At 43.0% G+C, this 12,083-nt stretch overlaps 1 protein-coding gene across 1 annotated transcript in view; it reads left to right on the forward strand.

Annotated features, from left to right (window-relative positions):
* Nucleotides 1–8,248: 8,248 nt before the first annotated feature.
* LOC119409623 (YTH domain-containing protein 1) overlaps nucleotides 8,249–12,083 on the forward strand; it is a 42,808-nt gene continuing 38,973 nt past the window's right edge. The window contains exons 1-3 of the mRNA XM_037676522.1: nucleotides 8,249–8,273; nucleotides 8,519–8,722; nucleotides 8,831–8,855. Of these exons, the coding sequence (XP_037532450.1) occupies nucleotides 8,249–8,273; nucleotides 8,519–8,722; nucleotides 8,831–8,855 (254 nt within the window). The remainder of the gene's footprint in view (nucleotides 8,274–8,518; nucleotides 8,723–8,830; nucleotides 8,856–12,083) is intronic.

Below are 12,083 nucleotides of genomic sequence, written 5' to 3' on the forward strand. Positions count from 1 at the left end.
GATCAGAGATGAGTAAACCTCATATTCTTCCTCAGAGGAAAGAATCCAGTTCTCTGCAGTTTGCAGAAGGAAATGAGAAGCTTGTCAGAGAAAAAGACAACATGCAGCAAGTTTCAGCCCAGGAAAAGAGATTTTGTAGCACTGCCTGCTTCTGTAATTCTGTGCTTCCCCCCCACTAAAATCAGTCCAACAGTGATTGGTAAATACATTCTTCAAAAGCGAATACAAACACAAATAAACCCATTTGTACCTTTTTGTTAAAGGAAAACTCACCAAGATAACTTGAAACTGATAAAAGTCCATCCATTAAAAGAAAATTGATTTTCCTTGATTGTGGGGAGCTGGTGCTGATCTCCAGCAGACACTGAGCGAGAGGCAGGGGACACCCTGGACATGTCTCCAGTCCATCACAGGGACACCTGGACAGGTCTCCAGTCCATCACAGGGACACATAGAGACAAATGAGACAAACAACCATTCACTCTCTCACTCACACCTAGGGACAAGAGTTCCCAATCAGCCTAACATGCATGTTTTTGGTCTGTGGGAGGAAACTGGACCTGGAGAAAACCCACGTGTGCACAGAGAGACCCGGAGTCTGGAAGCAAATCTGTGTCCTTCTCGTTGTGAGGTGACAGCTCAAATCGCCACACCACAACTGATGAGTGTAATAAAAAGAATAAAACATTCATCAGCAGAATTATTAAAAAAAATAATAATAATAATGAAATTGAACCTGACAAAGAAGATGTGCCTTAACTTAATAATTGGTTGACAGATAGGTTATTTTCTTCTTGCTCTCGGTGAAGGTGGACGCTTTTACCTTTTCTCCTTCCCCTGCTCTGCTCTTTGTCCTGTGAACCTTTTTAGAGCCTCTCTTTACATATCTTCTGAATTGTAAATTATGGATTTGGTCAGCCGGTCTGTCATTGCACTTGATCAAATTTTCTCTACGAGAATACAGGGCAAAGGAGAGCCCTCCTGCCCTGACAGGACTCTCGCAGCCGGATACACGATGGATTCCTGGGGGCAGTGGAAGATCATGTGTCTGTCCATATTGTTGGTCGAGGATGCTGAAGATGTGCACATAACTGGATTTATGATAACAGCTTTTTGGAGTTGGTGGTTTCCTGGCGTATCGGCAAATTCGGAAAACATCAGCAGCTGTTCTGGCCATTGGAAAGCTGCCCGGCATGTGTGAAGGAATGTGTCATGCTGTCAACACTCAGACTCAAATGTTGTGCAAGCTGAGCCGTAATCTGGACGTGATTCTTGCTGAGAAGCGCAGGCTACTTGCGGCTCCTGCATCCCACTGGCAGGAAGGAATAGATTTTGGAGATTTTGTTTACTGAAATGTAATTTTGTTGTTTCTGTGCAGTGACAAAAAGGGTTGATTCTGATTCCGAATCTGATTCAGGTGTTCTGTTCCACCTGTCCTCAGATGTTCTGGTCCACCTGTCCTCAGGTGTTTTGGTCCACCTGTCCTGAGATGTTCTGGTCCACCTGTCCTCAGATGTTCTGGTCCACCTGTCCTCAGGTGTTCTGGTCCGCCTGTCCTCGGGTGTTCTGGTCCATCAGTCAAACAATGACTGATGGTGTGATCTCACACTGACGACCTTTGACCTTGGAGTTGTCCTCTAATCTCTCTGGAAGTTGTTTTGGACTCTTTACCATTCATATTGTCCGTCTCTTTAGTTTTCCATCAGCTGTCCTCTTGTGGACACGTCCAGGGAGGTTGTCTCCAGTCCTGAATAATCAGAGCAACATCACGCTGTTTGGAGATGATCTTCTAGTCTTGACCTTTAAGCTGCTGCTCAGTCATTGTCTCTCTGAGCTCCTGAGACAAGTTCCTGTGCTCCATGTTCAGTGTGTTACACGCCATGATACCAGACAGCCCTGTGACTACCTGTCACCTGTAACTAGACACTGATTAAAGACTGAAGACACCTGAGAGGCTGATTACAGGACACGTCTCCGTCCAACGTGTCCCTGTGGTCTGATTAGTTTAGATCTTTCCTGGAGGACGACTCTTTTTGTCAAGCCCAGTTAAATTAGTTTGTTTTAAAAAACAATTATGTTGAACAAAAATTCACAAGTGACTGATTTTCATCCGTTGATTTTTAGTGTTTTAATTACTTCTGTCGTAGATTTTTACCTTTTTGGGGATTTTCTTTGTTTAACAAAATGCTGCAAACAGCCTGACGTGCGTCTGTACATGTGTGATCCTGAAACATGCAGCACGCAAACAAAGTTTTAGGTGCACAAGGATGATCTACTTTTGTGTTTATTATGTCGTATATGTTTTCTTTTAGTTGTGGTGCTTGCAGCGTTATAATCACACCCCAGCTGTTATATTTAAAAACTGAGTGTTGCACGTACATTTATCACATCTTTCCATGTTCTGTGATGCGTTTCAGCTGCAAGTCGTCAGAGCTTTCTATTAGGTTTAGGTCTAAAATACAGCAGAGTTTCACATAATAGCCCAGCTTCAGTTTGACCTGTTAATATCTCACAGTCGGACATCAGAAAACAGTCTTCTTATTTTATTGTTTCAGTATTTTTCCTCCCACGCTGTCCTGCTGATATTGCCCTTCAGCAAGGCACTCGATGTGCTTCCTGTGGTTTCTGTAGATCCCCTCTGAAAAAGACTTTCTCATACCCAGAACATGAAAACAGGTTTCCTCTCCCTCCGCCTGGAATACAGTTGTCCTGTTGCAGCGTAATTACGCCGTAATGCAAAAAGAACGCGCGCAAACTCTTCAGATATTACACAGAAAGCAGCTAATGTTGTGAGACAGATTGTGGTTTTCAACGACTGGCTGTAATTGTGTTACTTTAGGTGGCACTCTGAACCATCAGGAAATATGTAGTAATGTGCGTTGAATGTGGTTTTAATGTTTCTGATTATTGCACAGTGATTACAGAAGGTCTGCGACCAAAAGCGTTTTTATCAGTTTGTAATTAGGGGTGCCAGAGCAAACGCTCTGAAGCACTGTAATTAATATTTAGTCGTCATTTTTTAATTTCTATCACAATTTATGATTGGCTTTTCTTGTACGACTTTAAAAACAAAAAGAAAGAAATGCCGCAGAAATACACTGTACATCATAGAGGAAATTTGAAAAATAATGCTAAAAAATGTCCATAAAAATGAAACGAACTAGATGAAACAAATAGTAATATCCAGTTTTATAGCGCTACAGTTCAGACATAGTGTCTAAAGTTTATTCAGGTCGCAGGGCGTCAGACTTACATACCTGAACTGTCATTTTTGTATTTTGACTAGCAGCTTTAGAAATCTCTGAACTTTACAAACATTTCTGCGAACAAACTTTTAATTTTCATAATTGAACTAACTTCCCTCCAGTGGCTCTGGAGTACACACACCCAACTCCCACAGGCTTCCATTGTGTCTGCGCTCAGAATTATCTTTTTAAAACTAAAAGTTGAACGGTCTTTAAAACTTCTCTCTCCTACATGAAACACTATAGACACAGTTGTCTCTGCTTCTACTTTCAATTCAGTTTAATTATGACTTTTTTCACACAGTGACTGCTTCAGGCTTAATTCCTACTCCGTGTTGTCATCCACCTGTTTTTGTTTGCAGATGACATTGTGATCTGTGGTGAGGACAGGGAACAGGTGGAAGAGAACTTGGAGAAGTGCATGTATGCAGTTGAAAGAAGAGGAATGAAAGTTAGCTGTAATGAGACAGAGTACATGTGTGTGAATGAGACGGAGGAGGTGGAACAGTGAGGCTAAAAGGAGCAGAGGTCACAAAGGTGCAGGACTTCAAGGACTTGGGGTCCACTGTCCAGAAAAATGGGGAGTGGGGTCAAGAAGTGAAGAAGAGAGTCCAGGCAGGATGGAGTGGATGGAGAAAAGTCTCAGGAGTGATTTGAGACAAAAGGGTGTCAGCAAAGGTCAAAGGAAAATTTTACAAGACATTGGTGAGAGCAGCTATGTTGTATGGTCTGGAGACAGAGACATGGACAAAAAGACAGGAGACAGAACTGGAAGCAGCAGAAATGAAGATGTTGAGGTTCTTCTTAGGAGAGACAAGGATGGAGAAGATCGGGAATGAGATCATCAGAGGTACAGCACAGGTTGAACAACTGGGAGATGAAGTTAGAGAGGACACACTGAGATGGTTTGGACGTGTCCAGAGGAGGGACAGTGGTTTGGATGTGTCCAGAGGAGGGACAGTGAGTATATTGGTAGAAGGATGTTAGAAATGCAGCTGCCAGGAAAAAGACAAAGACAAGACATATGGATTCAGTTAGAGAGGACATGGAGGTAGTTGGAGTGAGGACAGAGGACAGAGTGAGATGGAGGAGGATGACTTGCTGTGGAGACCACTGAAGAGGGAACACCTGAAAGAAAAAGAAGAAGTTTTCATCTGCCTGTCTTATTAAGAGTGTTTTGAGGGTGTGAGTGCCCAATGAGCCACTGGCAGCAGCTTTAACTTGGTGTCATAATGAAGTTGCGGTGAAGATCCAAACCTCAGGTACAGGAGAACGGAATCTCAAATAAAACTGAACTTTAAGTATAAAATTAAAGTCGTTGACAAGTCGGCAAAAAAAAAAAAATCATCAAAACTACGGTAGCAGACACAAGATGAGGCTCAGCAAAACTGATCGAGGTGAACCTGAGTTTGTCTGAACAACGGCTGAAGGTGAACCAGAACAGGTGAGCTGAAGCACCTGAGCTGATGGAGCGCAGGTGAAGGTGGGGGAGCTGAAAGCAGGAGCAGCTGAGGAGGAAACATTGGAAAACAACTAAACACAACAAATTCAAGCTACAGAAGCCAGGATCATGACCGTTTTTCATGTTTTATAGTTTAAACATCAAAACATTTGGGCAGCTTGGACGTATTCTAAAGCTTTAGGGATTTAGAGAAAAATGATGATAGATGTCATTTAGCTTCACTTTTTTCTGATTTTGTTGATCTTTTCTCGTCGTCTTCTCGACCTGTCTGAAGCTCGGTGAGCAGCAGAGATTTCATGAATCCAGTCACAGTTGAACATCAGCTCCGTCCTGAGCAGAGAAGCTGTAAACCTGTAAACACGAAGCAGCAGCGCCTCCGTTCACATCGAAGAAACTGTCGAGTCAGACGTGTCGTTCAACCGCTGTCCCGGCTGGAACACGGGTAGCACACGAAGATGAGGGAAGTGTGTTCTTCCTCCTGTTGCTGCTGATCTGATCTGTCTCAACAGGAACAAACGGTAAGGTTTAAGGAATTGGTTGCCAGCTGTCACATCAGGAAACGTTCATTTTTCCGGTGTTTGACACATGGACAGAAAACAGACCCAAACTGGTTGAGCAACGATTCCCCACACACACCAACGCCGGTGTGTGTTGGTGTGTGTGTGTTAGTGGGTGGCACCGCCGCACATTCTGCTCATCCATCTGCTTCACTTGGGGAATGACAGTTTGACATTTGCATTGGGAGAAAAGGGGCGCGATTAGAATTGTTCCCTCACAGATCCGAACCCGGCTCTGCGTTTCTCACAGCTAAGCGCGGCAAATATTTCTCTTGCTCGCATCATGACGAATACAACTCTCTGATTTAGGATGAAACCTGCGAGGAGCCGTGACATTCGTGCCGTAGACAAATTTCCAGGCCTGTTCCTCTCTCCAGAGTCCCGCTGCTTTATGCATATTTCCTCTTGACGTAAACAACAGCCAGGCTGCAGAGATTTTATTGCATTATTCAAGGTTAGCTATGAATTACCTCAGTTACAATGAACCGGTCCCTTTTAAGTTCTGCATCAGCAGAGTTACAGCCCTTTGAAAGGCATTAAAGGGAAACAGGAGGACGACTTGTAGCACGCATACAATCAAAATGCTTTTTCATTCAATTCACGTCTGCTTCTGAAGAGGCAAAATCCTTGGAAAAGATTTCCAGCATATTTGTGATTCCAGCTTGGGGCGTCATAAATCTCATCTTGTATTACGGTTCCATTTCTCCTTTATTTCACACCTGCCAGGTGGAGTTCTTTATGATCATTTTATGCATACAAATTTATTTTACCTGCATAAACTTAAAAGACGCCAGAGAAAACACAGCACACAAATAATAATGATGCAAAAATGTTTACAGCTATTTTTAAAACAAGGTATTTCAACAGTTATGCAACTGTACCCATGATTGCGAAACGGTCTGAATGATGTAAAAGTAAAAGTGAATTAAAAAAAAAAACATTTTGCAACAAACATTAAGTTAATTATCAGCAGGTCAGTAAAAACACTGCGTATACAAAGAAAACGTTAGAGAGGCTGACTTTCGTAGAAGTAAAGATGGGCAGAGGCTTAATTACTAAACACAGTGGAACAATTTCAGAATATTATTACTCAACAGAAAATTAGGAAGACTTGAAATATCCCGTCATCTCCAGTGCGTATCATCAACAGATTAGAAGAATGTGGCTCAGAGGTCGAGGCTGAAAGCCAACGTCGGACGGCCCACTGCATTAAAACCAGGTCTGGTTCTGTTCTGGGTTCAGGAACACTTCGGTCTGTAAACAAGGTTCATCCACAGATGCTGCTTAAAGCTCTATCAGGCAAAGAAGAAGCCAGATGTGAACACCAACCAGAACCGCTGCCGTCTTCTCTGGACCAGAGCTGGTTTCAAATGGACCGAGATGAAGTCCAGAACTGTTCTGAGGTCGGACGGATTTAAATCTGAAGATCTGTTAGAACTAACCTGTTTTCACGACACAGTTGAAAAGCCTGCCTCTCTGATGGTATGGGGGTGCATTAGTGCCTCTAGCATGGGCAGCTTACACATCTGGAAAAGTTCCATTAATGCAGGTTTTAACAGATATGTTCCACTTTGTGTTGCTTTGTAACAAAAACTGTTTTTAACGTGTCAAAGGTGAAATTTAGGTGTATGAATTCTGGAAGGCTGTAAAACTGCAAAGACTTTTTTTGTTGTTTTGTTTTCGTTTAATTGGCTCATTTTTCTATTTTTGTGTTTATCAACAAATATAGTCGAGGTTTGTAAGTCTCCGTTACAGTTTTGTGTTTATGTGTGTGTGTGTGGGGGGGGGGGGGGGGGGGGGGGGGGGGAAGGGGGTAATCAGCAGATGAAAAGTTTGGGAACGTTTTGATGCATGATAATATTTTTATGCATTACAAATTTGTTTGCATTTGTAGAAGAGTTAATTTTAAATGAATTGAAAGTCAATTTTGTGTCCGAGTTCTAGAATTGTGCCGCTCAAGGTGCTGCATGTTGGCGCAGCTCTTACTTTCATTCTGGGATGTTGCTTTTCAAAACTTTAATTCCTCTTTTTTCTGGATGTAAATCACCTTTTTTGGATGATGAAGTCCTCTGGTGTCGGACGCTGTGCAGCTGGAAGAATTTTTACTGAAACCTTTTTGCTTTTGGAAATTTGTTATGATGTGTAACCATGACAACAAGGATGTTGTTTTTTTTACAGCTGATTAACATCTCAAAAGCTCAAATAATACCTCAGCTTCAGCCCCAAATCACAAATGTGTTAAAAAAAAAGGAGGTGCCGTGGATGCATCACCGTCTACTTGGCAGAGGTGCTGTCTGTCCGCAATTACGAGAAGCTCAACAAGTTGCTGGGAGGAGTGACCATCGCTCAGGGACGAGTTCTGCCCAAGATTCAGGTGGTTCTGCTGCCCAAGAAGATCGAGAATCCCACCGAGTCCAAGTAGACAGATCATCATCTGCAGCCAGTTTCCTCAGCTCTGCTCTAAGACGGACCGCTACAAGAGATCCTTCCTGCCCACAGCCATCAGCATCTAGAACAACTTTTTAATGAAACCAGGATGAGAGTTTCAACAACAATTAATTTTCTTTTGAGATTAATAAAGTATTTTTGAATTGAATTGAACTGAAGTCAGTAGTTTTGTTTCAGGACCAGCAATCCTGTTTTCTGTAATCAGTTTTCTGACATCACGATTTGTGCAGTTGATTAATCTTTTTTTAAACGTACAAATGATTTTTGAGCTTCTCGTTTGATTTTATCTGGTGTTACAGTTTCAAAATCTTCTAACAGTGAGAAATAAAACCAGCAGAAATCCATCAAAGCCTACAAACTGTTATTTGCTGCATTTGGCTGACGATCGAGAACGCGGAGGCCAACTTTTCTTGGCCGTGACGCTGGTTCATATTTTGGCTGCGATCCTCTGGTTGTTATCTTGTAAGAAGCAACTCCCAGTGGATTACAGTTGTGTCCGTGTTGCAAATTCTCTGGAAATAAGAGTTAAAGATTAAATGGGAGATTACTTTTTCACCGAAGGTTGGATATTCTTCTTTACATTACAATAGAGTCAGATTGATTTACCGTTTTTGGACCAGAACTTGTTTGTCTTCGAGCCAAACGTTTACCAAGTCGTTCCGATTAACTTTGGAGCTGGACGCCTCCTCTGAGGGAGACGAATTACACTTTGGGTTGCAGCCAAGTGGAAAAGTGTGAGACTTAGCAGGATCTCCAACTCGTACTGAGCTGATGAGCTTGTTTTGTTCTCCGTCCTGGTTCTGCAGGTGTGGATCTGCTGGCTTTGTACAACCACCCGCCCGTCCGAGAAGGCCAGGTGAAGTACTACACGGTCAAGGTGCCTCTGCGGGTCCAGAACTACGACGAGGGTGTCAGAGGAGTGGAGGCGAACTGGTTGGATCACATGACCCAGCACTTCAACAACGGAGCCTCGCTGGTTGACGGATACTTCCACCTGGGCAACGTGAACGGTACCTGAGTTAAATTTATCGAAACTTCAAATCAAAAAACTGTACGAGCACAGAAAAGAATTACATCCCTCAGTCACGACAATTATCACCTTTTTATGGGCTTTGCAGGTAGAGCGCTCACTGTTGCTGTTAGGTCTTGTTTATGCACCAACATGACCTTTTTCTTTTCACCGTTTCACCTGCAGAAATGTCAAAGCAGATGCCAAACTCATGTCAGGCTATGAAATTAAAAGTCAGTGGCAGGTGTGATGCACTGTGCCCCGTGTTTGATTAATTATGCATTAGCTGACATTCATTTTCCTGCAGAAAACAATCAGAAATGTCATATTCCAAACACATCTTACACATAAATCACTCTGACAGCACTTTTCCTTTGAGAGACAGGTTTAGTCTAGCTGAATCGGTTATTTACATGAAAATCTGGTTTTATTTCGAAGGTTCTTTTCTGATCTGAAACACAAGAAAAATGATGTTTTCAGAACAGTCCCGATAAGATACACATGCTTCAAAGTGAGGTGCATGAAATGCATCAAACAGATCATGATGAGGTCAAAGAGGATTGTGGAAAAAGGTTGATTTGACCTGATATGAGTGGGTTTTTATTAGTCATTTTAAAGTATAGTGTTGTTTATGTTAAATATTGTTAAAGGTAATCTTTGCAATTTATAAAATCCAAGGTACATTTTTTTTATCTTGAATTGTTTAAAACTGAGTAGTCCATTTCTCGGTGCAGCCAGGGGGTGGAGGGAGTCCGGTTCAGTTCGGTGGCCTCAGGATTCATCTCTGCTCTTTGCAGATGACGTGGTCCTGTTGGCGTCATCGTGCCGTGATCTTCAGCTCTCACTGGAGCGGTTCTCAACCGAGTGTGAAGCAGCTGGGATGAGAACCAGCACCTCCAGATCTGAGGCCATGGTCCTCAGTCAGAAAAGGGTGGATTGTTCTCTTCAGGTCGAGGGTGAGGTTCTGCCTCTAGTGGAGGAGTTCAAGTATCTCGGGGTTTTGTTCACAAGTGAGGGAAGAATGGAGCGTGACATTGACAGACGCATTAGTTCAGCATCTGCAGTGTTGCGGACTCTGTAACGGGCCGTTGTGGTGAAGAGGGAGCTGAGCTGTAAGGCGAAGCTCTATGTTTACCGGTCGGTCTACGTTCCCTCATCTATGGTCATGAGTTCTGGGTAGAGACTGAAAGAATGAGATCGTGGATACAGGAGGTTGAAATGAGTTTCCTCTGCAGGGTAGCTGGACTCTCCCTTAGAGACAGGGTGAGAAGTTCAGTTATCAGGAGAGACTCGGAGTAGAACCACTGCTCCTCCACATCCAGAGGAGCCAGTTGAGCTGGTTCAGGCATTTGCTAAGTATGCTCCCTGGGCGCCTCCCTAGGGAGGTGCTTCAGGCATGTCCAACTGGGAGGAGATCCTGGGGAAGAACCAGAACACTCTAGACAGACTACATCTCTCAGCTGGCCTGGGAACACCTTGTAGTCCTCCCAGAAGAGCTGGAAGAGGAGGCTGTGGAGAGAGATGTCTGGACCTCCCTGCTCAAGCTGCTGCTCCCGAGACCTGACATCCGAACAATAGGAAGATGATGGATGGATTGGTGGATGGATGGATGGATTGGTGGATGGATGGATAAATTTGTAGTCTAAAAGGGCAGTTTTCTAAACATATTGATACACAAGTCTGGATCGTGGGTCCATGTAGAATCAACACACTTCACTCAACAAATCTGATCTTAAATCTTCACAAACACTCCAGAACTGTCGGACTTCTCGATTCCAAACGACTCCTTCATGGACGTCGCCATTGCTGACCTACTTTCAGTCCCTTCGGCTGTTTTCATAGGTGAACGAACCCACGAGGAAGTTGGCATTTGGTCGCAAATTTTGCTTTTAAACTTTTAACTTAAGAACAGATTAATCATCAATATGAGAAACATATTTTACTGACTTTGTTTCATATTATATGTATATATATATATATATATATATATATATATATATATATATATATATATATATATTACCAATCTTCATGGTTTTGCAATGAGTGGCTTTAGCTAGCATGTTAGCATGCTCAAACTGTAGCGTCTGAGAACAGATGAGCCTTCCATGAGCTGTTTTCCACAGTACGAGTTTTCACTGGTGAGCTGTTGACGTCGTGGGTCGTATCTGTTTGGTATCTTTGTTTAAGTTATTTCTTGTTTGGGTTTTTCTTCCTCCCTCCAGACCCCGGTGGGGCTGTGTAGAAGTAAGTGATCCTGAGTAAACAGGAGTCATAATTCATTCATGTGGAAAAGTGAACGCTCCAGCAGCTCTGAAACAAAGATAATTAACCTGATAACAAATTAGTGCCTCCCTGCATATTTTATGTCCTGAGATTTAAGTAATGAAGTGTATTATAATGATGACACTTTTTCAGCTCTCCAACATAATTTGCATCTTTCACACGCTGCTAAAATATTCATCTCTTGATCAGGAAAGTTGTTAATTAAGATAAAAGGGTTTCAGTTTTACACTACTGACTCACAGACTACATCTATCCCATCACTGCTTTAAATAAAATGGCCTGTTTTAGAGGTAAAAGTGGTATTTTTGGAAGTTTTGGGTCTCTTGAGAGCAGCTGGCAGTGTGACATCAAAGCGGCGGCCTATTTGTTGTTAGCAGCTAATTACATCAAACAGCTGAGCAGCTCGGGGCTTCAGTATCGGAATCCATTTTTACCGTCGCCATATTTAGCAGCGAATTTGCGAGGAGTTTGTGAATTGATGATGAGGCACTCGACATGATGCAGGGGACCGTCGCAGACTCGTGAACATGGAGGACGTGTTTGACAGCAGAGCAGCACGGACTGACAGACTTGGAGCTGGATGACGGATGAAAGCGTTGATCTGCAGTTCAGAGCAAACAGCTTGTCGTCTTCTGATGGGCTGTCTGATGAGTGTAATCGTGCTTCTTAAGTCCTGGCCTCCTTCTTGGATGTTGAGCTTTGTTGTGCTCTGCTTAGAGCTTTCAAGAATGGGAAGTGTTGCTAATCCAGATGGCGGCTAATCATGTGACTGCCCCCGTCTGCATGTGTGAGTGCGTGCTTGTCTGACTTTTATCAAATCATCTCATGAATCACTGGAAGAATTTAACTGAAGCGTGCAGAAAGTAATCATTGGATGCACAGCTACAAATGATTATCTTTTGGAGCCAGTAGTAGTGGTAGAAGCTAAGCGTTATCCTCAACACGTACTCGACTAACAGAACCGCTCTGCTAACGGTACCATGCTGCCAACGGGGCTATGATGCTAACAGAACCACTCTGCTAATAGGTCCATGCTGCTAACAGAACCACTCTGCTAATAGGCCCATGCTGCTAAC

This window comes from Nematolebias whitei, chromosome 5 (assembly GCF_014905685.2).
Source record: "Nematolebias whitei isolate Nwh7 chromosome 5, NemWhi1, whole genome shotgun sequence".
In the NCBI taxonomy this organism is placed as follows: domain Eukaryota; kingdom Metazoa; phylum Chordata; class Actinopteri; order Cyprinodontiformes; family Rivulidae; genus Nematolebias; species Nematolebias whitei.